Source organism: Malurus melanocephalus, unplaced genomic scaffold, assembly GCF_030028575.1.
Source record: "Malurus melanocephalus ecotype Western Australia unplaced genomic scaffold, MMel_1.1 scaffold_309, whole genome shotgun sequence".
Classification (NCBI taxonomy): Eukaryota; Metazoa; Chordata; class Aves; order Passeriformes; family Maluridae; genus Malurus; species Malurus melanocephalus.
The window spans coordinates 224,819-246,456 of NW_026623541.1; the positions used below are offsets into that span (position 1 = coordinate 224,819).

At 39.7% G+C, this 21,638-nt stretch overlaps 1 protein-coding gene across 1 annotated transcript in view; it reads left to right on the forward strand.

Moving 5' to 3' along the window:
- Positions 1 to 853: 853 nt before the first annotated feature.
- DNAJC13 (DnaJ heat shock protein family (Hsp40) member C13) overlaps positions 854 to 21,638 on the forward strand; it is a 56,534-nt gene continuing 35,749 nt past the window's right edge. Inside the window, exons 1-16 of the mRNA XM_057377295.1 lie at positions 854 to 1,073; positions 8,764 to 8,844; positions 13,072 to 13,147; positions 13,640 to 13,789; positions 14,131 to 14,172; positions 15,262 to 15,462; positions 16,550 to 16,756; positions 16,840 to 16,935; positions 17,074 to 17,165; positions 17,961 to 18,127; positions 18,222 to 18,301; positions 18,381 to 18,550; positions 19,374 to 19,473; positions 19,722 to 19,829; positions 20,309 to 20,464; positions 21,204 to 21,260. Coding sequence (XP_057233278.1) covers positions 8,777 to 8,844; positions 13,072 to 13,147; positions 13,640 to 13,789; positions 14,131 to 14,172; positions 15,262 to 15,462; positions 16,550 to 16,756; positions 16,840 to 16,935; positions 17,074 to 17,165; positions 17,961 to 18,127; positions 18,222 to 18,301; positions 18,381 to 18,550; positions 19,374 to 19,473; positions 19,722 to 19,829; positions 20,309 to 20,464; positions 21,204 to 21,260 — 1,770 coding nt within the window. The 5' untranslated portion in view covers positions 854 to 1,073; positions 8,764 to 8,776. The remainder of the gene's footprint in view (positions 1,074 to 8,763; positions 8,845 to 13,071; positions 13,148 to 13,639; positions 13,790 to 14,130; positions 14,173 to 15,261; positions 15,463 to 16,549; positions 16,757 to 16,839; positions 16,936 to 17,073; positions 17,166 to 17,960; positions 18,128 to 18,221; positions 18,302 to 18,380; positions 18,551 to 19,373; positions 19,474 to 19,721; positions 19,830 to 20,308; positions 20,465 to 21,203; positions 21,261 to 21,638) is intronic.

A 21,638-nucleotide genomic window follows, 5' to 3' on the forward strand; every position in this document is an offset into this window, starting at 1 on the left:
GATGCGGTGACTGCTCTCCACCGGGGAGCTGTTCCAGTGCCCGGCCACCCTCAGGGTGAAGAACCTTTTCTAATATCCATCCTAAACCTCCCCTGACTTAGCTTCATGCTGTTTCCTAGATGAAAAGGATATTAAAAAATAGCAATTTACCACCTGTGGTTTTGATCTTTTTTTTCTTCAAGATAATTAGTTAAGAGTTTTTTCCTCATTTCTCTCATCTGCAGACTTTATTGACACTGTTTTTAAGGGAAAGGTTATGGTAAGCTCATGTGTTCTAAYGCAAATCAGTAAAATATTCTAAATATTTATGCCCGTCAATAGGCATTTTAAGGTGGTCGTGCTGTAATTCTGCCGTAGTTTACAAAGTTYTTGGGAAATCTTACATCTGGTGCAGAATATGGGGAAATTGACGGGGAGCATAAGTCGGTAACAACCTGGGAGTGTGTTTAGCTAACCACATGAATCCGTGATTCAGCCTCCGCAGCCTAAACGTGGCATTTAACATCACTTTTACAGTCACGTAAGTAATGGGCACCATTAAAAAGCGTGCTCCGGCTTTTTAACTGTCCAACGCGCCTTTGACGGCCTGCAGCCGCCCGGGCAGGCGCCCACCGGTCAGGGGCAGCCCTGAGGCGACGGGCGCGGGGAAGGCGGCGGCCACTTGGCACTCCTGCGGCGCGGCCCGTGCGCGACGAGCCATGCCCTCTCCCAGCAAACCAAGGCAGGGCCGGGCGGGGCTGGGGCTATGGTAGGAAGGAAGGAAGGAAGGAAGGAGGGCGGGCGGAGACAGAGGCGGTGGGAAGGGGGAGGCAGCGCGGAGCACATCAGGTGACCGCGTCCTGTGACGGCCCCGGGCCGCACGACGGCTGCGCCGAGGGGGCGGTCTCGCTGCCCGAGCTAAGATGGCGGCCTCCAGCGCCAGGCTCTGAGGCAGCGGGAGCGGTGTAGCGGCTGCCGCCCGCCCGGCCGGAGGGTGAGGGGCGAGGGCTCCGCTCAGTGCCCCTTCGCCCTTATTGCCGGGAAAGCGCATTGCTGTTGGGGGCAGGTCCGGGAAGCGCGGGCTCCCCGGCCAGGTAAATGCCAGCGGCGGGGGAGGTGAGGGGGCGGCGGCAGCCCCCGCCTCCTTGCACGGTCCCGGGCGCTGTTTGGGGTCGGGTGGGCGGGCGCGGGGCGCGCCCGGCCCGAGGGGTTGTGCGGGGAGCGGGGTCGGGGCTGGGGCAGCGCTCGCCCGGCCGCCCGGGGCTGATGCTGCCGGTGGCACAGCCCCGCTCCTGCCCCGCTGTGAGGGGCCTGGGGCGCTGAGCGGGCGTCCCTCGTCCCCAGCGTGGTACCTGTTCTGTCACCAGCCGCTCGCAGCCGTTCGCTTCCTGTATCCGAGAAGAGACCAGGGCTGGGGTTGTTCGCCAGCTCAGCCCGCCCGGTGCTTYACTCGGCGTGCCCTGCACCTGATGCGGCTTCTGTAGCCGCCGGGCAGAATTTGTCTTCTTTCTTAGAAGAGAGCTGACGTGTCCATTAAGAAAAGACACGTTATTTTCCTCCTCCTGCCCTCAGATCGAAATATGCCCGTCAAGGGAGGCTTTGGGAAATAATGTAGGAAGGGTTGGAGAGATGTGGCAAAGGTACACTCTCACAGAGATGAGGTTTACTTCCTTCTTTAAAGTGCTAGCAGTATGCCTGAAAAGCATGAGCAAAACTAGATGCATCTTTCAGATAATCTACCCTTAATGCATTTCTTTTTCCAAGAGTGTTTGAATTTCYCCCATGGATGCTTTTAGCTTGCTTTTTGTTTTCTGGAAGTCAAAACAAGTAGGCATATTGGATGTTTTCTATCTGCAGTGAGCTGCCAGTGGTCTATGGGATGGATTTTTCTGTCGGGTGCTGTGAAGCTTGTACTTTCATAGTTGTGTCTCTACTGAGAGCGAATTCTGGGCCATGAAAATGTTGTCACTTAAGTTTGGGAGGAAGAGGTTTTTGTTTTCTCTTTTCAGCTTGGAGCTYTCAAGCTGAGGAGGTTTGAGCATTCTGCTTGGAGGGAAACACAGGCCTAGAAGTTTATTCAGAGACTTCCTGTGAATGCACTTAATCTCTGCTATGTGACTGCTTTTGAGGTTAATGTAATCTGAAATGTGTTTTCCCTTTTTCTCCTGTGCTCTTTCACAAATAAGGTCTGAGATGGTCAGAGTAGATGAAATTGAGTAGATAACTGCTTTGTTTCACATTACTTAGTGCTGGTTGGATAATACTGCATTTCAGAAAATATTGCTTGTTGTAGAATTTAAGTTCTCTGAATTTTAWGTCTTTTGTTGTCGATTATTAGATGATTGTCTACTTAGGCTACTTGCATGTAGTGAGATACTTAGAAAAGGAAGAGGCTATTGAAGGGACTACTTGAGTTTCATTTTAGGATTGAGTTAGGAAGGTGCTCTGCAAACAGTCTGCCATAAGTAAGACCAAAATAACAGGACCGGTATGACAGATGTGAAAAGGCTCTAGGCTGCTTCAGTTCATAGATACGTAGCTTGGTCTAATTCCTGCCTACTATAGGCAGCCAAATGCCAGAACACTTAACTAGAAGTTACTGGCGCCTTTCTATTATTGTAGACAGTTTTTTTCCCACTTGCAGCAAATATCTGAGTGTTTGGAGACAGAGTTGCATTTCTGTCCCTGTGTGGTATAGGCTTTCCAGGAACTTTAACCTTGTATTTCAGCATTGTTGAAACACATTTTTTAAAAGATTTGGTTTCTATGTATTGCTTGCTTCTCTTGGTGTCATGTGGCATTTTTCATAGTTTCCAAACACATATTTGTCCTGAGGGACTGAATCACTGTGTATTTCCAGATTTTAAGTGATATGCTGAAGCTTGAGAGCCAGATCTCTTTTTCATACTGGAGGTGACTTTGCTTTTAACTTGTGTTTGAAACTCAGTRAGGGAGACTTCCTGACTTAATAATTCTTCTACTGGCATTCAACCATATCTTGAAGTGTTAACCTTCAACTGCTTAGCTTCCTGATTTGCTTCCAAAAACCTACTCTCAGGTAAAAAAAAAAATTAACAGCTCTCCTGCCTCACTAATAAAACAGAACAATATTCTGAAGAAATATGACAGGATTGCTAAACTGTGACTGAAAGGATCACTTTTTTTCTTCCTTTGCTTAGTGAGTAAATCCTTTTGTCCTTRTACTCTCCTGTCTGGCTTGTGAATCAGATTGGTTCACTGCTAAAGCAGAATGCTAATACAAATTTAAAAGAAAATCAGAATCTTCCACACTTGCTCTTATCCTCAGTACTGGTCCTTGGTGAGGGAATGGGTCACCTGAAGGATGGACACTAATGTTGTCACCATTATTTATGGTAGTAGTAAGGCTGAAATTCTCAGTCTCTTTCTGTCCTGGGGCACTGAAGGTGGGATGGCTGCTATCACTGAGGCAGGTTGCATGAAGCTTCTTATATGGATCAGGTGGGTCTTATGTCCTTCCCTTCTTACAAAAAAGGACTGAGAGTTCCTATACTACAGATGAAAAAAAATCTTTTTCCACAGCTAATTAGGCTGTAGTCTTTTAAAAGAAGAGTATTGATGGGGAAGAAGGAAAATTAATGTTTGTTAAAAAAGAATCTGTCTGAAGGCARAACTTTGCCAGTTAGTGATCACAGTAATAAAGAGGCAGCTGAACCCTAGACAGCTAAARCATTTCAGTGCAGGACAACTCACTTATGCAAATGATGGCTTTAGAGCTACTGAGGTGTAGATGACTGGAAATCAGGCTCCAGACCTCTAAGCTAGAAGGCAGGTATGTAGGACCACGAAATAACAGAACTTCAGGKTTTTTTTAGTGCATGGCTGTCATTTCTTTCCAGTCGGTCCCTGTTTTTATCCTTGTAGTATGTCTTCTCTCTTTCAGAGAAGTCACACTTGAGCTTGTTATGCATATCCTGTCCCTATGTAGCAAAGACTTTCCAGGAACTCTAAATTGTATTTAGCTATGCAGGAATAAATCTTWAAAACAAAGTTTCAGTTTCTTATCTGCATTTCTCTGCCTCTTTTGCCCAAGAAATTTGTGTCTTATCAGCATTTCTTTTGCTCCTCCCCACAGTGAAACAGAATAATAATCCTGTGCAGGATTCTGAATCCTACCATGTTAAGTCTTTGTTAAAGAGAGATATTGAGGCTTTGTTATAATAGAGAAATTATAACAGGATAGATCAGGAAAAAAATCTGAATTCCACACTAAACTTTGAACCTGTGTCCAAMCTTCTGACTTTATTTAATAAATTGAAGGAAACATGTATAATTACAGCTGTGCCTATTGCTTTGATGCCTGCAAGGTCACAGTTTTTCTTCTGACTCCACAAGTGTTAGTTTGAGACTGACTTGTCTCRGTTTCCTGAAATAGATTGTTTTCCCAGATGGTAGTTTTGTCTAAAGAATGTGAAGTCCTGGAAAAGTGGAAAGTGCATGCAAGTTGAACATAACTTGTGTAATATACCTGCTTGTGTAAAAGGTGCTTTTCAACTCAAWGTATTCTGTGATTCTGTGTAGCTTAAACTCTGAGGCAGGGGGAATCCTGGAAACAGTTCAGGGCCTTTAAGTTTATGGGGTTGCTATTTCTGGTACATGAGRCATGCAAAAATGTGGTTTCAGCTCTTCCCCTAAAGCTGTTTCACTGCTATTTACAGTACTAAAAGAGCCAAATAGGAAAGTATTGTTTAACTTCAGTCCTGTGAAAAAGCTGATCAAAATATCCAGGGTATATTTTGGGGAGTGCTTTAGTTAGACTCCCAAAAGAAGTTGCAAGTTGTAGACAATACTTTGCCTGCAGAATCCTTGGATTATTTGACTACAATCTGCATTTAGCATGTGCATTCTCAACCAAACAAAACTTGTTTACAATCTGCTACTTTCAAAGTAATTTTTGCTTCTGCTCCAGTGGAAATAGAACAACTGGGTGTTTCTCTAGTATCAAACCTTTCAAAACTGTCTGTATGGGATATGCAGTAACTGTGTAGTAAAGTGTTCAAAATAACCTTTGAAGTTGTGACTTTTCTACTCCTAGGTACTTCAGGACACTGAGATGATAGTTAAAGTTGGGGCCTTATGGTCCTGGATGCTTTAATGGGTGGGTTAACAAATTTAACTCAAATTTTGTGTTAAGTCAGTCAACTTTTTAAAGGTCTCTTGAATATGGGAAGAAGAAGTAAAAGTAACAAGAAAATTCTTGTATTTTAGAAAATTAATATGGTATATGACTAAGCAGATCACAATAGCTTACATTGGCAATATGGCTAAACTTGATTAATGCTAAAGCCTGATGTGTTTTTGCAAAGTCAATGGTTATATTGTCTTAGGTGCTAAAATTACAGTGTATCATATTCTAGATAGTACAGTAAGAGTGATACCACACTGGGCCAGAATGAGTAAGGGAAGAGAACTTCTTGCTATCTTCTAAAGTATCTTTGGTATGAACTACTGTTTCCTSTTGTTCTTACTGTGGAATCAGAGACAACTGAAAAATGATTGCTGGACTTGAGCACAGCAGCTCAGAACACTAGGCTATTGTTAGCTTTTCTCTCTGTTAAACTGCTGGAAAATGTGTACAAGAATTAATTGTTACTAGACTTGGGCATATAGTGCCTCTGTGGTAATCTTCTCAGTGGGAGGGACTGTTGCAATCACTGTCCGGAAGCACTGTGGGTAAAGCATCAAAGCTTAATGATTTTAGTAGTTTTCATCTAAACTAAAAAGCAGCCTGGTGAATTTGTCACTTGCACTTGAGGTGCAATACCTCATATTTCAGTATCCTGATTTTAGTGAGGTGCTGGTGTTAAAATTACTGAAGACTGCTGGTAGTTTATAAATGAGTGTTTCTCATTATCTCTGTATTATTAGGAGTGGATATTTGCAACCTTGACGACATCTTGTATTAAATACTCTAGAGCAAGTGATGTTCATTTCTGCAAGACCTAATAGAGCTGGTCAGAGGAGTCTGGTATCGGTGAAACTGGAATTACAGATAAATAGATCTTTTAATCCTGTGCTTAGTGGAACTAGTCTTGTTTATAAGCCTCTTATTTTATTTTTACTAATACTTTAGTCAATGTCAAGAAAATGGCTTTGAAAGATAGGCATGAAGATTGAGTGTCTGGCACATTGTTCTGAAAGAAAACTTTAAAACAAAATATTATCAGATCTGAAGTATGCTACTGTTCAGTAAGATCTRTGTAGTATGGGTAGAGCGTACTGTTTTAATTCTTATCCATGGTAATAATAACAGTTCTTCAACCAAGCAAAATGGAGGGCTTCAGGAATAATCATAGAATGCTTTGGGTTGAAAAGCACTTTAGTTCCAACCTCCCTGCCATGTGCAGGAACACCTTTCACTATACCAAGCTGCACAAAGGCCAACTGGCCTTGAGCACTTCCAGGGTTGGTGTAGTCAAGTGTTCCAAGCTCCTCTGAGCAACCTGTTCCAGTGCCTCACCATCCTCACTGTAAAGAATTTAATCCTAACATCTTATCTAACCCTCCCTTCTTTCAGTTTAAAGCTGTCACTCCATGTCCTATCACTGCACGCCCTTGTAAAGTCTCTCCCTGGCTTTTTTGTAGACCCCATTAGGTCCTGGAAGGCTGCTTTTAAGTTCTTCTTGGATCTYCCTTTTCTCCAGGCTCAGCAACCTCAGCTCTCAGCCCATCTTTATAGGAGAGGTGCTGCAGCACCCTCCCTGGTGCTCTCTGTGGCTCTGCTCTGGACTCACTCCAACAGGTCCATGWCCTTCTTATGTTGGAAGCCCCAGAGCTGGACACARTATTGCAGGTGGGGTCTCACAGGAGCAGAGCAGAGTGGAAAGCTTTCTGGACTGTGAGCAYATGTTGCTGTGTTGTGTCAAATTTCTTATCAGCCAACACTCCTAAATCCTCCCCAGGGCTGCTCTCAAGCCATTCTCCACCCAACCTGTATTTGCGCTTGGGGTGCCTCAACCCAGGTGCAGGATYTTGCATGTGGTCTTGTTGGACTTCATGCGTGTGGCACAGACCTAACTCTCACATCTGTCAGAKATCCCTTTAGATGTCATCCCTTTCCTCCTGCCTGTTGATTGCACCACACTGCTTGGTGTCATCAACAAACTTGATGGGAGTCCACYGTCTATATCCCTGACAAAGGAGCTGAAACAGTGCCAGTCTCAAATCTTGACCCCTAAGGAATGCTGCTTGTCACATSTCCACTTAAACATTGAGTCATTGGCTCTAACTCCTTGAGTGCAAGCCTCCAGACAATTCTCAATCCACTGAGTGCTCTGTCAAATCTGTGTTACTTCAGTTTAGGGTCAATGATGTCATGCAGGACAGTGTCAAATGCTTTCCACAGGTCGAGGTTGATGATATCAGTAGTAATACTGCTGTTGAATAACTTGCCCCTCATAAAACTTTGTTTCCAAAAGCTGGCTTTAGAGAAGTTAACTTGCCACAAGTCATTGGAGTATTAACTGTGAAGATTTGACTCAAAGATTGAGTCACTGAAACATACTGCTCTTCTCACTTCCCAGAGGCAGTAACTCAAGTTTTCTTCAGTAGGTAGTGATGATTGTGCAGGTTCTTCACCTGAGGGAAAGAATTCTAGAGTTTGTTTTGRTCAGGTTATCCATTCTTCATGTTTATGACTCYGTATCTACGATAGCCTTTGCTCAGAAAGAAAATAGCCTGAAGTTGTAGAGGATAGAAATTAGGAATGAGCTAATGTTACAGGTCACCCATCTCAAAATAAGAAATCTTCCTTTCCCAAATCAAGCAGAGTCAACTGACTGTAAAAGGATAATGGGCTGTTATCTAACTTTCAGTGGACTGCTGGCTGGGTTTGGGTTGCTTGAGAGTTGCTTGAGGCAAGCTGTGATCTTGCAGACCAGCGTTAGTGTGTGATGTTTTGGGGATGCCACTGTGTTATTGGTGTGAACCTGATAATAGTACCAGTCTTCATTCAGTAATAGGATAATCTGTTTTAACACATTTGAAAATAAAACTAATGCTGTAGTAGTAAATGGAGAGTGACAACTTCTGTCTTGTACTTAATCAGGGAATATCTGCTCATGGAAGATATTACTGTCCAGAAGCATTCCTGACAACTTGGCTGCTAAAGCAATTGAGGACAAGTTTTACTAAATTCCTGTATTTGTGTGTTTAGGGAATAGGTATTCCTGTGTGAAATAAGCATGTCAGGATGTTAGTGGTAAGATTGCTTAAACTTTTACAGCACAGGAATGGTACTTAGTCAGCTCTTTAATCACAATGCTTAGCTAATAAGTAAATTTCTCAACCTTAAGTTCTGTTTCAGACTGGAAAACAAACTGTTCTGTGTATCGAGGTATCTTCTTGCTGTTTATTTGAAACTTGCAATAGGACTTTGGCTTAGCTGGAGTGAAGGGTAGACGGTGCTCAAATAATTTTGATACTACACAATTTTCAGGAGTAAAGCATTTTGGAGATGACATAAAATATTMTTGAATTTGAATGTGCAAAGATGCAGTGAAAGTAGAGTGATTGTAATATGGCAAAGAGGGCATTAATTACTGGAACCTGGTACTGTCCAGGAGTAGCTAGTGCAACAAATTCAGAGAAGAAAATAATAATTATTGTGCAACTTGGTCCATGCATTGTTTGATAAACATAAGTTTAAAAACAAAGTCTATTTRTCTTGAAGCATATTGATGGTTAGTGAACTTTGGTTTTAAATAAAAATTCTGAGTGTTAACAGGATGTCTCCTTTGTTTTCAGGTTTTGGCACAGAATGAATATAATTAGAGAAAACAGAGATCTTGCTTGTTTCTACACRACAAAACATTCATGGAGGGGAAAGTAAGTAGTTTGAAGTTTGTTAATTTTGGTTTTTTGTTTTTAATGTTTTGTGTGATGTTTCTCCTCTCTGTTATTGGATTTAACTGCATAGTTTAACTTCATGCCACTGATGGATGAAAATTCAACTAAAGGCTCCTGCTGCTCAGTCTCTGWACTGAATATATCTTCACTAGAATAAGTTTGGGTTTTAAACTTTGTGTTTTAGCCTTCCTCTGCTTACGATCCCACACTGCAGTGTAGCTCGCAAATGGACCACCTGACTTGATCAGCTTCTGAGTCTCTTGAACTTACTATATAAAACACTAAATTTAAAGTAGAAATGCTTCTTCTCAGAACAGGTTCATGGAGGAATGTCTTATATGCTTTAATAGATGAGGATCACTAGTCCACACATATATTTAACATGTTGTATAACAGATTATCTGTTAAACTACTACCTGAGATAATTTGAGGAATTCTGCTAATAGAAATAAACCTGATCCTAATGGGGGTCTTGGATCTAAAAATGAATTTTTGGTGATGCTTCTGTCTGCAAAAGCTTCGGAATGTCTAATAAAATTATCCACTAAGTTATCATAACTGGTATTTATTATACTATGTTTGAAGTCAGCTGTTAGAACTTCATTTGGTACCCACTACTCATTTTCATGTGCTTAGCATCTGTGTAGAATGGGGTTTTTCCTTGCTATCTAAACATCAGCGTAACAAAGAGGGTGGTTTATCTGCACCTTGGGAGCATGRGAACTGCTTGATTCTAATGATTATATGAAAAAGGTACTGTCCCAATCTGTTGTTAGACCAGTACATTGAAGGTGGTTCATTTTTTGGTCTGACTGACACATTCATACCATGAAAGACTGAGAATATTATGAAGGAAAGGAGGATGGGATTGCAAGGAACAGGAGTCACGGATCTTTCACAGTTGTGTTTTGAAGAACCATGAGGTTGCTTCTCTGTCTAATCAAAGAGCTCCCTGCTTTATTGTCAGCAAAAGTTAAAACTCTGAGTAGTTCAGAGTCCAGACTAGACTGAGCAGCTCTCTGAATGGAGAATCTTTCCTCTACCAATCAGAGTTTTGATTGACTTGGAGAAAATTGTTTGATGTTTAGTTTTATCTCAGTAGAGTTGTATGCAGTACTTGTGTAAATTGAGTCTTACCTGAGTTATAATCCATGTATGGATCACGAAATTGTGGAATTGGGTAGGCATGGGTGAATAAACTATTTCCATTAGTAAGAATAAGATACTATATTGGGGTAGAACATTAGAACAGCTTTTCCCTCCTCATCTTTCTGTTCCTCAACAGAAAATGTCTGATCTCTTCCTCAGAATTTTCTCTGCAAATTTAGCGCGCATGTGATTTGAGTCACGTGGTGAAAATCAAATACATAAACCTCAGATTTCTTCTTTTTCCCATCTCCTTTCATTAAAGAGCCTGAGGCAAGTTCTTGAAATTAYGATCTTGAATGTTAATGGTAATGTTCTAATACACTTATGGAAGTCTTATAGAACTTTAGGCTAAGTCTAAAGTCTAGAACAGATTTAGTTTAAAAATTCAGTGGCTGCCACATTAGTTCTTCTGTAATGAAGGGGAAAAATGTAGTAAGTAGTTTCCAGTTGTTTCTTGCAGCAGAAGCTTATTTGGCTTTTAGTAGTTTCATATTTTAATTCTATAGTCCACTCAGTTCATAATTATACATTCTTAGTATAATCTGTTTATAACTTTAAAAAAAGCAGTAACTTATGATGTGTGGTGCTAAATGAGCTTGAATCACTTTGACTACTCAAAATTTACCACTTTGAGTATGGGCTGTGTGTGTGTCAGTAAAGTATTTTCTAGTAGTACAAATRATAATGCTCCAGTGTTAATCTGTAGATCTGTAAAATTAATGAGGATTGTTTCTCTTTTGGGTATGATGTTGTGATATTCCCAGGTTCATTCTGACTAAAAAAATCTCTACAGTGCTTTGAAATAAGTAGTAAATAGGCAATAGCCTTTATACTGGGAAAGAGGACATTTGCTTCAACTCTTCTCAAGACAGCCTGGGATTAGACAGTACCTCAGAGTAGTTTGAGACATAATTAATAGYAAACTCTTGAAGGTATGAGTATCTTTCTCACATATTGAAAGGTGAAGTTCTGAACAAGAGTTAATCATGTGTAAGTGCTGACTTCTCTGTTTATGCAACAAGATTTGGATCTTCTGAATTTATCTAGGGAGAGGAAACAAAAGAAATGKCAACTCAGCAAAACTACTGTCTTGTGTTCCTTGTCATCACATATTAAGAATGCTGGGTAATAAATACTTCCTCGATCTTGAAATATAGGCTTGAGCATGAGCAGAGAAAAGGAAGGGGTTGTGATGTGTGGAAGCTAGTCTTCAATTGTATGTAAGCATTGCAAATCCCTACTCTGCCACAAAGCACTGTGCAGCTCATAGTAAGCTAAGCAAGTAAACAAAACCTTGAGCAAGTAAGAAAGAGCTTTATTGCTTGTGCAACACTGTTCTAAAGAACTTAAACTGACCTTATTTATAAGTTGTATAAACGAATACCTACCTAAATTGTGCAGTGAGAGGAGAGGGAACAGATGGTTTGCTCTTATGAACWAAGAACTGGGGCATTCTTTGACACACTGAATGTAGTGGAATTATTAGCAGCTAGAGTAGCTTCAAACATTCTGCTTCATTACTTCATGACTTCTCTTGACCTGCATCTTAAATAAGAAAATTTCAACTATGTGGAAAAACAAATAGGTTTTGCAAATATGTTAACTGATCCAATACTGATGTTCCTGAGCTTTGAAGAAAATAAGCCCTTGTTTTAATTCCTAGGTAAAGACTGGGCCAGTAAAGGTTTCATCTTGCACCAGTTCATTTGAATGATAATGGAAAATGGAAGGGTATTAAGTTYATGAGATTGCCTGACTGTCAGATAGATGCTCTTTACCTTCCTTATATAAGAAATATGTGGGAGCTGCTCTGAATATATTGGAAGCCCATGCAAAGTTTGACCTTATACAGAAATGATGACTTGTGATGCAGACCTGTTAAGTGAGAGAGAAGGGACTGCAATGCAAGAATGCAGGGAAGGATGGAAGAAGTGACCTGCTGGTTCTTGATGCTATGTCTAACATGGCACAGATTCATATTAATTAAGCATCTGGTTGATAATATCTTTTTCAAGCAAACCCACAGTTTGCCCAGAACTGAAACTAAATTCCTGCACTGAATCAGTTTTAATATGGACAAATAGCCAAAGTGATTTTATTTGGTTCAAGTTCAAGAAAGGCATCCATGTTCAGATGCTGTTGCTTTAGTCAGAGCATACTTACTAGTACTGGCTCTGGTTCAGGTTTGGCTTTACTTTTTGGGCCGGATGGCTTCCAGATGGAAGCACCCTGGAACATGGTTTGTGCATGTAATAGGAGTATTATTAATCTACTGTTTCAAACTCCACTTAGTTATGTTGCAAAACTTTTAGATTCAGAAATATGTAAAGGGTCTTTATTTGTTCAGGGTATGTTTTGAAGATTATCTAGAAAACGAAGCCATGGTAAGGCTTTGATTTATCTAAATTCCTTAGCATTAGTTCACTGCTGCCTGTTTCTGACACATCTGAAACACAACTACCTTGTAGTAGCTATTCTTTAAGCCCTGTGACAGCTAACATACCTGTGATATCAATGTACAATGATTATAGCTTCAGAGATCTGTGTCTTTCTACAGTTTGGCAGCATTGTTTTCCCTCAAGATGAAGAAAATTAGGCTTGGCCATAGTAGTACTTTGACTTGGTACAGTATTGGGACCGGGTGTGTCAATTGGATTTCATGTTAAAACTGTCATCTCAGGCAGCTTCAGACAGATACTTTAGAGTGTTGCAGGAATGGTTGGGGTTTTTTTTTTTTTTTCCCTGTCTATGTAGCCTTCTTACAATTTATTCTGGTCTGGTAGTACCTTTCAGTGCAAGTTCCAAGAGCCTTTGTTCCTGAAAGGAAAAGTAATGCATAAGTAATTCAGTACTATTTAACTTGTATGTTCCCTTTATGGATGTATAGAACAGAAGAGCTTAACATATTATAAGGGTAAACCGCAAGCTAACAACAAAGAAAATCCCATGTCCATTTCCTAACAAAGACCTGTATATATCTTCTTAACATAATTTTTGCGGTTCAGCAGGGGTTTTCCTTTGACTTYTGGAGAAACTTAACACTCTTTTGTATTCTAGATATAAGCGAGTCTTTTCAGTTGGAACCCATGCCATCACCACATACAACCCCAACACACTAGAAGTTACAAATCAGGTAACCATCGTTTTTGAACTTGATTTTTGACTTAGGTTCATTATCCAGAGTGAATAGTGGCATTCATGCATTAGAARCCATCTAGTCTGACAAGATCTCAGAAAAGCCAGGTGTGGCAGCAGTGCACAAAAGCRCATGTAACAGAAGGTCTGTGTTACCTTCACTAACTCTACAAATAGTCAGTAGGCTTTTGTACTTTTAGGCAATTTCTCTTTATTAGCCAACAAGTAGTACTTTGCCTTTGTGCTGTTCCAGAGGAACTGGGATAAGTTTGATCACTGCTAAGCTATGTCCCTGAAGGGAGTCAGGGCACTTATTTACTTTGCATAGTATCAAATAGAGAGCTCAGGCTCATGCTGTCACGTAACATGCTAGCTGTCATTTTGTTACAGCCTGTCCTTGGGTTATTGTAGGTATTTAAGGGATTTTGAGGGGAGGAGATGTAGATTTAAAATTACTGTCAGTGTAACCTAATTACTTTCAATTGTCTAGTGGCCTTATGGAGATATCTGCAGTATTTCTCCTGTTGGAAGAGGACAAGGAACAGAATTTAGTCTCACTTTTCGCAAAGGGAGTGGAAAAAAATCCGAGACACTTAAGTTTTCCACAGAGCACAGAACAGAGCTCCTTACAGAGGCACTGGTAAGATTTTTATTTTCYTCAAGCAAGTAGCAAGTACTTGGCATTACCATTTGTGATAGCTTATTATGCTTTCTTTCCCTGCATAAAAAAGTAGGAAAGCAAGTTTTTTTAAGCTTTTATGTTAATTAACTTGATCTGGTGTCAGTTTCAGCAAGTACTGCTTGATTTGTAAACAGTGAATAAAGCTACAAATACGGAATATATTAAACTGCAGTGGAATGTGAGCCTTCTGAGGAAGCTTTATATGAGTCCCATAAAACAGAGTCAGCTTAAATGTAGACTTTCTGGATAGATTGGCTGTCATATTTGCATTCATTCACCGTTAACTTTTTTGAAAACAGAGATTCAGGACGGACTTTTCAGAAGGAAAAATCACAGGACGGGTAAGTGTCTGGCTTATCTGGATCATGTATGATTTAAGGAAATGATCTAAAGACTTAAACTTCTACTTTGTTCATATATTTTATGCTTGTTCTGTATATGCTACCTAAAATAGCTTTTGTGAATTTGGATCTGAAGTCTTTGAGAAAATAGATTTTGTTCAAAAGCAGTGGGAACCTCTTTACTAGTAGAATATTTGAGGTCTCTTCACTTGGCCTGAGCTTTATGCTTGTACATGGACTTTGAATGTTACTGTTGAAATACAGGGTTGTGCCATGTGGAGTTCTTATCTGGAGAGAAGAAAAACATTGATTCATTAATCAATGGTCACTACTTCTAGCACTTTACTTTCTAACTCCAAATACTTTTCTGTATAACATACTGAACATTCAATGTTTCTTGGAAGGATTTCTATAGGTAGGATTACAGACAAGATTGGCATTTAATGGATTGTGATAAGACAGTWATAAGCAAGACACTGTATAGAGCTGGACTTTATTTGTCATTTGGTCACAGAAGATAGCACTTCAAGTGCTTAAAAGTTACTTTAGGTAATTTAAAGTATTTCATAGAATAAATCTTGAGTCATTAGCATAGTAACACTGCTGGAACACGGAGATCCCCTTTGTCTTAAAGTTTTARTTTAGAGCAGACCTCTAACTTTTTCTGGTTTAAGTAGGTCTGTATTTGTAATGGRCTATGACTGCAGGAGATGAAAAAATTTCGATACAGTGATTAGCTTCCCTTAACTTGATTTAATTAGCTGAATAACAGCATTTGGTGTAAATGCCATTTCCTCATCTAACCACAGTGTTCAGAAGTCTGTGAGTAGACCGTCTTCTGCAACAAGAGAAATTTACTTCCTTTGGGAGTGGCTCTTCTGGGATTATGTTCTGGTTTCAGCATGCATTGTTTGAACTGTGACCTCCTTGTCAGTTGACAGCTACTTTCCCTTGCTTCATAATGTTCTTAATATAGATAAGAGCATTAAGGGAACCGATACCATTTTTTGAACTTACTAGCTAAGTAGAGAATTATTGCTGTGTAGTAAAGGAGTGTGTGTAGATGTCTAAAAGTAGCTCTCTCTGCAGAGGTATAACTGCTATAAGCATCACTGGAGTGATACAAGGAAACCTGTGGTTCTGGAAGTGACTCCTGGAGGTATTGACCAAATTGATCCTGCAACTAATAAAGTCCTGTGCTCCTATGACTACAGAAACATTGAAGGCTTTGTTGATATTACTGGCTATCAGGGAGGCTTCTGTATCCTCTATGGAGGATTTAGTAGATTGGTAAGTATTAAATCAAAGTATCTTGGTATGGTTCTCAGGATATTTATAGCTACATATTTAATAATGAAGCTTCAACATAGTTGGAGCAAACAACTATTTGTATCTTTGGGACCCAGCTCTGGAGCATCAGTGCTTATGGACAGATCCTAAAAAGAAAGGGTATCGGTTGAAACATTTGAGAGTTATGTATGAGGTTTGATTTTGGGTTTTTGGTGTGTATTTTATTGATTTTTTTTTTTGTCTGTATGTGTGTCTTGCATGTTTAAGAACTACAAAGGATGAAATACCTAGCTTTTTCAGGTCATGAATATGAATGTAATGTGGATGCAGAATTTCCTGTCACTTCTCAAAGTTACAAAAGTGACAGGTAGTGTGTTACTAATCTGCCTAACTGAAAGAGGGATTCTATTCAGAAATAGATTGATCAGTGATGCTTTGGCCTCTGTAGACCTGTGATCTGATTACTTGGCAGCTTTGCTTGGGAAATACTGCAGTGAAATGTCGGCTCTAAAATCCTAACAGGGTTTCTGTGTACTGTACTGCAAGCAGCTGGAAAGAATCTTTACAYTGTTAACCAGAAATTAAATCATAGATAAAACTGCGTTGGTCTTGCTATCAAAATAGGACTGGATCAGGATTTCCATGTCTTTTGTACTGCAGCATGCTTTTCTGTGGCATAAAACTAGTAACATATTAGTTGAATCTTTAGAGCTGCCCTAACTTTGCAGATTGCCAGTGGTAGCCGCCTCCTCCCAGGCTGTCAGGGYCTGTTGCCAAGGGTGGACAGGCAGACTATGCAGACGATAACTTTAATGGAACACTAATGTGTAAGCATGGTATCCTATAGAAATAGCTGCTATGGATTTTTTTTAAGGCAAATGTAAACTTAATAGTGGATCTCTTGGGTAATAAATATCTCGTTATAATAGATCTTTTGCATTTAGCAAAGGTTAGTCCAGCTGCTGGGTACAGTCCTAAMAGTCCCTACTGTTAGGTATATAGAGGAGGATTATTTATAGAACTGTGATTTYCTTCAGCTGTGCCATATTTTTCACCTGTTAATTTTTCTTCTTGACAAAATTTACAGCACCTGTTTGCATCTGAGCAGAGGGAGGAAATTATCAAGAGTGCAATAGARCATGCTGGCAACTTCATAGGCATCTCTCTGCGGATAAGGAAAGAATCCCTAGAATTTGAGCAATACTTGAATCTTCGCTTTGGAAAGTACAGCAATGATGAATCTATAACATCTTTAGCTGAGTTTGTTGTTCAAAAAATAGCACCTAGACACTTGGTAAGACTGTCAGACTGAACATAGTTGGTTCCTGTGAAGTACTAAGTATTCTCTTTCCTAACATACCTGTCTTGTTTTACAAGGAACCTGTRAAAAGAGTACTAGCTCTTACAGAAGCTTGCTTAGTTGAGCGGGATCCAGCTACCTATAACATTGCAACTTTGAAACCTTTAGGMGAGGTAAGGGGCATTCTTTCTCAGTATCACTTCTTCAAACTAAACTTCTAAAATAGGAATTGATAATATACATAAACTGTAATTTGTAGAGTAGCTAAATAGTGCTGCTTCATGAATGCAATCCTTGTCCCTTATTTTTAGGTATTTGCAATAGTGTGTGACTGTGAAAACCCACAGCTTTTCACCATTGAATTCATCAAAGGACAGATTCGGAAATACTCTTCAACAGAAAGGTAACTGAGCTGTGCGTTACAGATTCAAATGGAAGTTGCTACTGTAGTGCTTGTAGTTTCTCAGCTTCCATAAACTTTGACCTTTGGAGGGGTTAACTCACAGCCTTGCTATTGTAGTGGTCTGCCACTTGCAAATCAAAATTTGTTTTGTTACAGGAACTAAATCTCTCCCATTTRCCTTCATCACAACGTTGAGCAAATCTGTCCAGAAGTTTTCTGATGAACATGGAAGGGTGTTGGGCAGTTAGATACAGCCTGTTTTGCCTAAGCAATATAGTTCTGTGCATGCTGTACTTGGTTAAGTAGTATCTCTGAAACAAGAGAAAAAAGTACAGTCTAAGTGATATGGAAATGTGAAGGCTGTGAACCCTTTGAGCTCTCTGCTTGAGACAGTCTTAGTTGATTCTATTTAAAACAACCAACAGAATAGTCCCTGAGTGCACTTGCAGTTGTAATACAGTCTAATCCTGCTAAGTGAGATTTTGCAGAAACCACAGGGATGAATGGAGTCACAACATGTGTAACTCATTAACAGATAATCTAGAATTGATCCCATTAGTGAAAGGCTGCAGCTGGCTATACAGGATGTAAGTCAGCTCTCTCCTTACAGTGAATAATGGAACACTTGAAAGTTAGTGGTTTCTTCCAGAGATGTAGCTGTTGGCCCTGTGTTAGTAAGAGATTCCAAGTATTGCTGCCTTTCTGTGATTTTTCCCCTTATTTTTATCATAACTTGGTTCTTAGGCACCACTTCTCTGATATGAATTGTATTTATGTGTCTTTATTCCAACCCAGAGATTCTCTACTGGCTAGCTTGTTGGATGGAGTGAGAGCTTCTGGTAATAGAGATGTCTGTGTGAAAATGACTTCCACACAGAAAGGCCAGCGTTGGGGATTACTCAGTATGCCTGTAGAAGAAGAAGTAGAGAGCCTTCATCTGAAGTTTTTGGCTGCTCCTCCAAGTAAGCATTCTTAYATGGGTTTACAGTGCTCTTTGAAGCATCCAGATACTAAGTCAGGTGCCGTGCACTTAACTTCTGTTACATCTTTTTCCAGATGGTAACTTTGCAGATGCTGTGTTCAGGTTCAATGCTAACATTTCCTACAGTGGAGTCCTACATGCAGTTACACAAGATGTAAGAATAAAGCCTTTACCCATCATTTTAAGATGTTGCTAATGCATAAAAAAATGAATAATTGTTATTTCTTAACTAGGGTCTGTTCTCAGAAAACAAAGAGAAGCTCATTAATAATGCCATAACAGCATTGCTCTCCCAAGAGGGAGATATTGCAGCATCTAATGCAGAGCTTGAAAGCCAATTCCAAGCAGTAAGACGGCTAGTGGCTTCAAAAGCAGGCTTCCTTGCCTTTACTCAGCTTCCAAAGTAAGTGCAAAGTTTCTTCAAACTTGAAAGTAGTACATGAAAATAGGAGCTTTTGTTAGTAACTTATGTCTAAAACTGAGAAATGGAGTTAGGAGACCCTTTTGAAAAAGACTGTAAGACCCTGCACACAATTGTTTTTGGTAATATGAGGTTGTCACCAAGCTTTAGTGCAACTTGAGAATCCCAAGTAATCATTAGCAAGTAAAAGCTGATTCTTCATGTGCTAAATACTAAGTCTTGAGGCAAATACAGTTTAATGATTTTCSTAGTGGAAAGCCTTTTAACATGTACCTTCATCTGTCCTTGAAGTAGGTAGTTCTGAATTCTCAGAGTATGCTGATGTCATTGCTATCTTCAGTTCAACAAGATAAAATGATGTTAGGAAGTTTGTACTTATAGTAAGTACATTCTGCTTGGAATTTATGTCTTAAATAACATAAAGAAGCAGAAAAACTGTTGTTCTGAAAATGAAAAATTCTCTGAAATATTTTTGACTAGGGAATATAGAACAACTATAATACAGAGAATGAGGAGAACAGCAACAAAAGCGCTRACTCTAAGCCCTCTACAAAGTTCTTTTTCTCTGTAAATAGTGTCCTGTAACTACACAAATAGGTCTTTATTTTGGTATGTGCTTGGCATATTGTTAACATTGAAGTCAATATTCTCCTACCAAGGAATCTCAAATTTATGAAAATATCAAGATACTGGCTTGCTAAATGCAATGACAGTATACYCATTTTGATCACTGACTAGATTTCATCTTAATTTTAAGATTTTAGCTTCTCCTCTGATCTTAGTGGTTTTGCTTTCCTTTCAAAAGATTTCGAGAACGATTAGGAGTGAAGGTTGTGAAAGCCCTCAAAAGGAACAACGATGGAGTAACCCATGCCTCTATTGACATGCTTTGTGCTCTTATGTGTGTAAGTATTAAATTTCAGATTCTTTCACTGTGGAATATGTGAACTTCAGGCAACTGAAAGATGTGGAAATACGGACTGCCATTCAAATTACAGTGTGTTCAGACATGGAATTACTTGTTATACAGTGATTTCTTGCTGAACTTGAAGTAGGATGTACTTTTTGTGGGTGCAGAGAGTGACTTTTGAATTACAGCTGTAAAAACTGAGGGTTRAAATGTGACTGCATACTAAATACTTTTTTTTTGTAGCCCATGCATGATGATTATGACTTGAGACAGGAGCAGTTGAACAAAGCTTCTCTTCTTTCTTCTAAGAAGTTTCTAGAAAATCTACTAGAGAGATTCAATTCCCATGTGGTAAGTCAAAATTTGAAAACAGATAACTTCTGTAAGTGCCTTTCCAAATTGCTGTGGAAATGCTATTGTTGTACTCATATGTATTTTTTGTATTTGCACCTGCAATTGAAAATACAGCTCTGTCTGGCACTGAAGTTTGTTCTAATTAARCTGGGATCTTGACAGGTTGGGACATAGCTTTCTATATTGCAGAACTTGAATGTCCTGCAACAAATGTTTGCATGTTTAATATGGAAGCTGGATGTCTTTTTTAGCTAAAAGAATAGTGTAAACTCCGATTTGTGGGATTAAACACTCTGGTGTGCTTTAGAAACCATTACTTTACCAAGGCAGTGCCATACTCAGAGTAATGGATTATTCTAAACCTGTGGTTTTTGTTTACAGATGTTTTAATGTTATGACAGGGAAAAGCATCTTCAGCACCATGAATACTCTTGGACCACGGTATCTGAATTGTATACCTGTCTTCCTAATTTCAGGATCATGGGACTGGTGCCCTAGTAATTAGTTCACTTCTGGACTTCCTGACATTTGCCCTATGTGCTCCATATAGTGAGACTACCGAGGGGCAGCAGTTTGACATGTTGTTAGAAATGGTGGCATCTAATGGAAGAACACTATTTAAGCTCTTTCAGGTAAGAYTTACTTTTTACTATTATTGGAGACTTCAGGTAATCAGTGAACATTAAATTTTTCTTGTTCTCCTGAAAGACAGATTTGTCTTCAGCTGGTTAATGTGCCTAAACCTTTTGTGCCTTGGTGAATTTTTTAGTAACCTAATATTTTGCCTTCAGATATCAGATTGAAGTGGTTACTCTATAGTGAATGGTATGCCAAATCATTGTGGAATAGACTGCGTGAGACCTGCTTCCAAAAGCACTCTAAAACACCAGTTAGCCCTTGAGATAGATTCAACAGATGCCCAGATCCTGCTCTGATTGGAGAGTCTTCTGCCTTCTAGTTTTTCCCTCACTAAATGGGAATTAAAAGAGTTAGAAAACAAGAATAACATCCTCTTCAGTAGCAAGCCTGGAAGAAYTGTAGCATTTTTAGCTAAAATGTCAATGGCTTCTTGCTGTAAAAATAGTATTTTCTTTTACGTTTTGTTTACTGTAAGCTTGTGTCAGACAGTTTCCTCACATTGTTCCAACTTCTCTGATACATACTGCTGTTCAGTGCCAGAAATTCTGTTTGGCAGTTGCATGAGACATACTTGTTCAAAGGCATAGGATAAAAACTCTTCTTAAAGCTAGCTTTTACCAAACTGAATTGGAGGTAGAACAGCCTGTATGTGAGTTAAGCAAACTAAATTACAGATGATCTAATCTTCAACTTTTGCACTTGGATAATAATGTTGTCGACATTCTGTTCTAGCACCCTTCTATGGCAATTGTGAAAGGAGCTGGTTTGGTAATGAAGGCAATAATAGAGGTGAGATTTTATCAGTCTTAGCTGGGATAGCATGCTAAATAACATACTGTCTATTTTGGAAGTGCAATTGCTTACCAAGAGAAATTTGTTATATTAGCTTCTCAGGGTTGGGAGTGGGGAGGGAGGAATTGGAAAGTGAGGAGCAGAACAGCTGCTTAATTGTGAGTGGTTTAATATAGCAACTTGCTTTATCTTACACTTGGGGTTTTGAAAAGCATGTGAGTAGGGACATTAGGTAGTGCCTTGCATGTCTTCATACTGCAGGCAAGATTTGGCTGTAAATGTTGTATGTAGCTCAGTCACATACCTCAGAGCCACCAGACTTGTCCTGCATGTTAGAGGGTGTCTCAAGGAGGAGAGGCCATATTTCCTGGGATG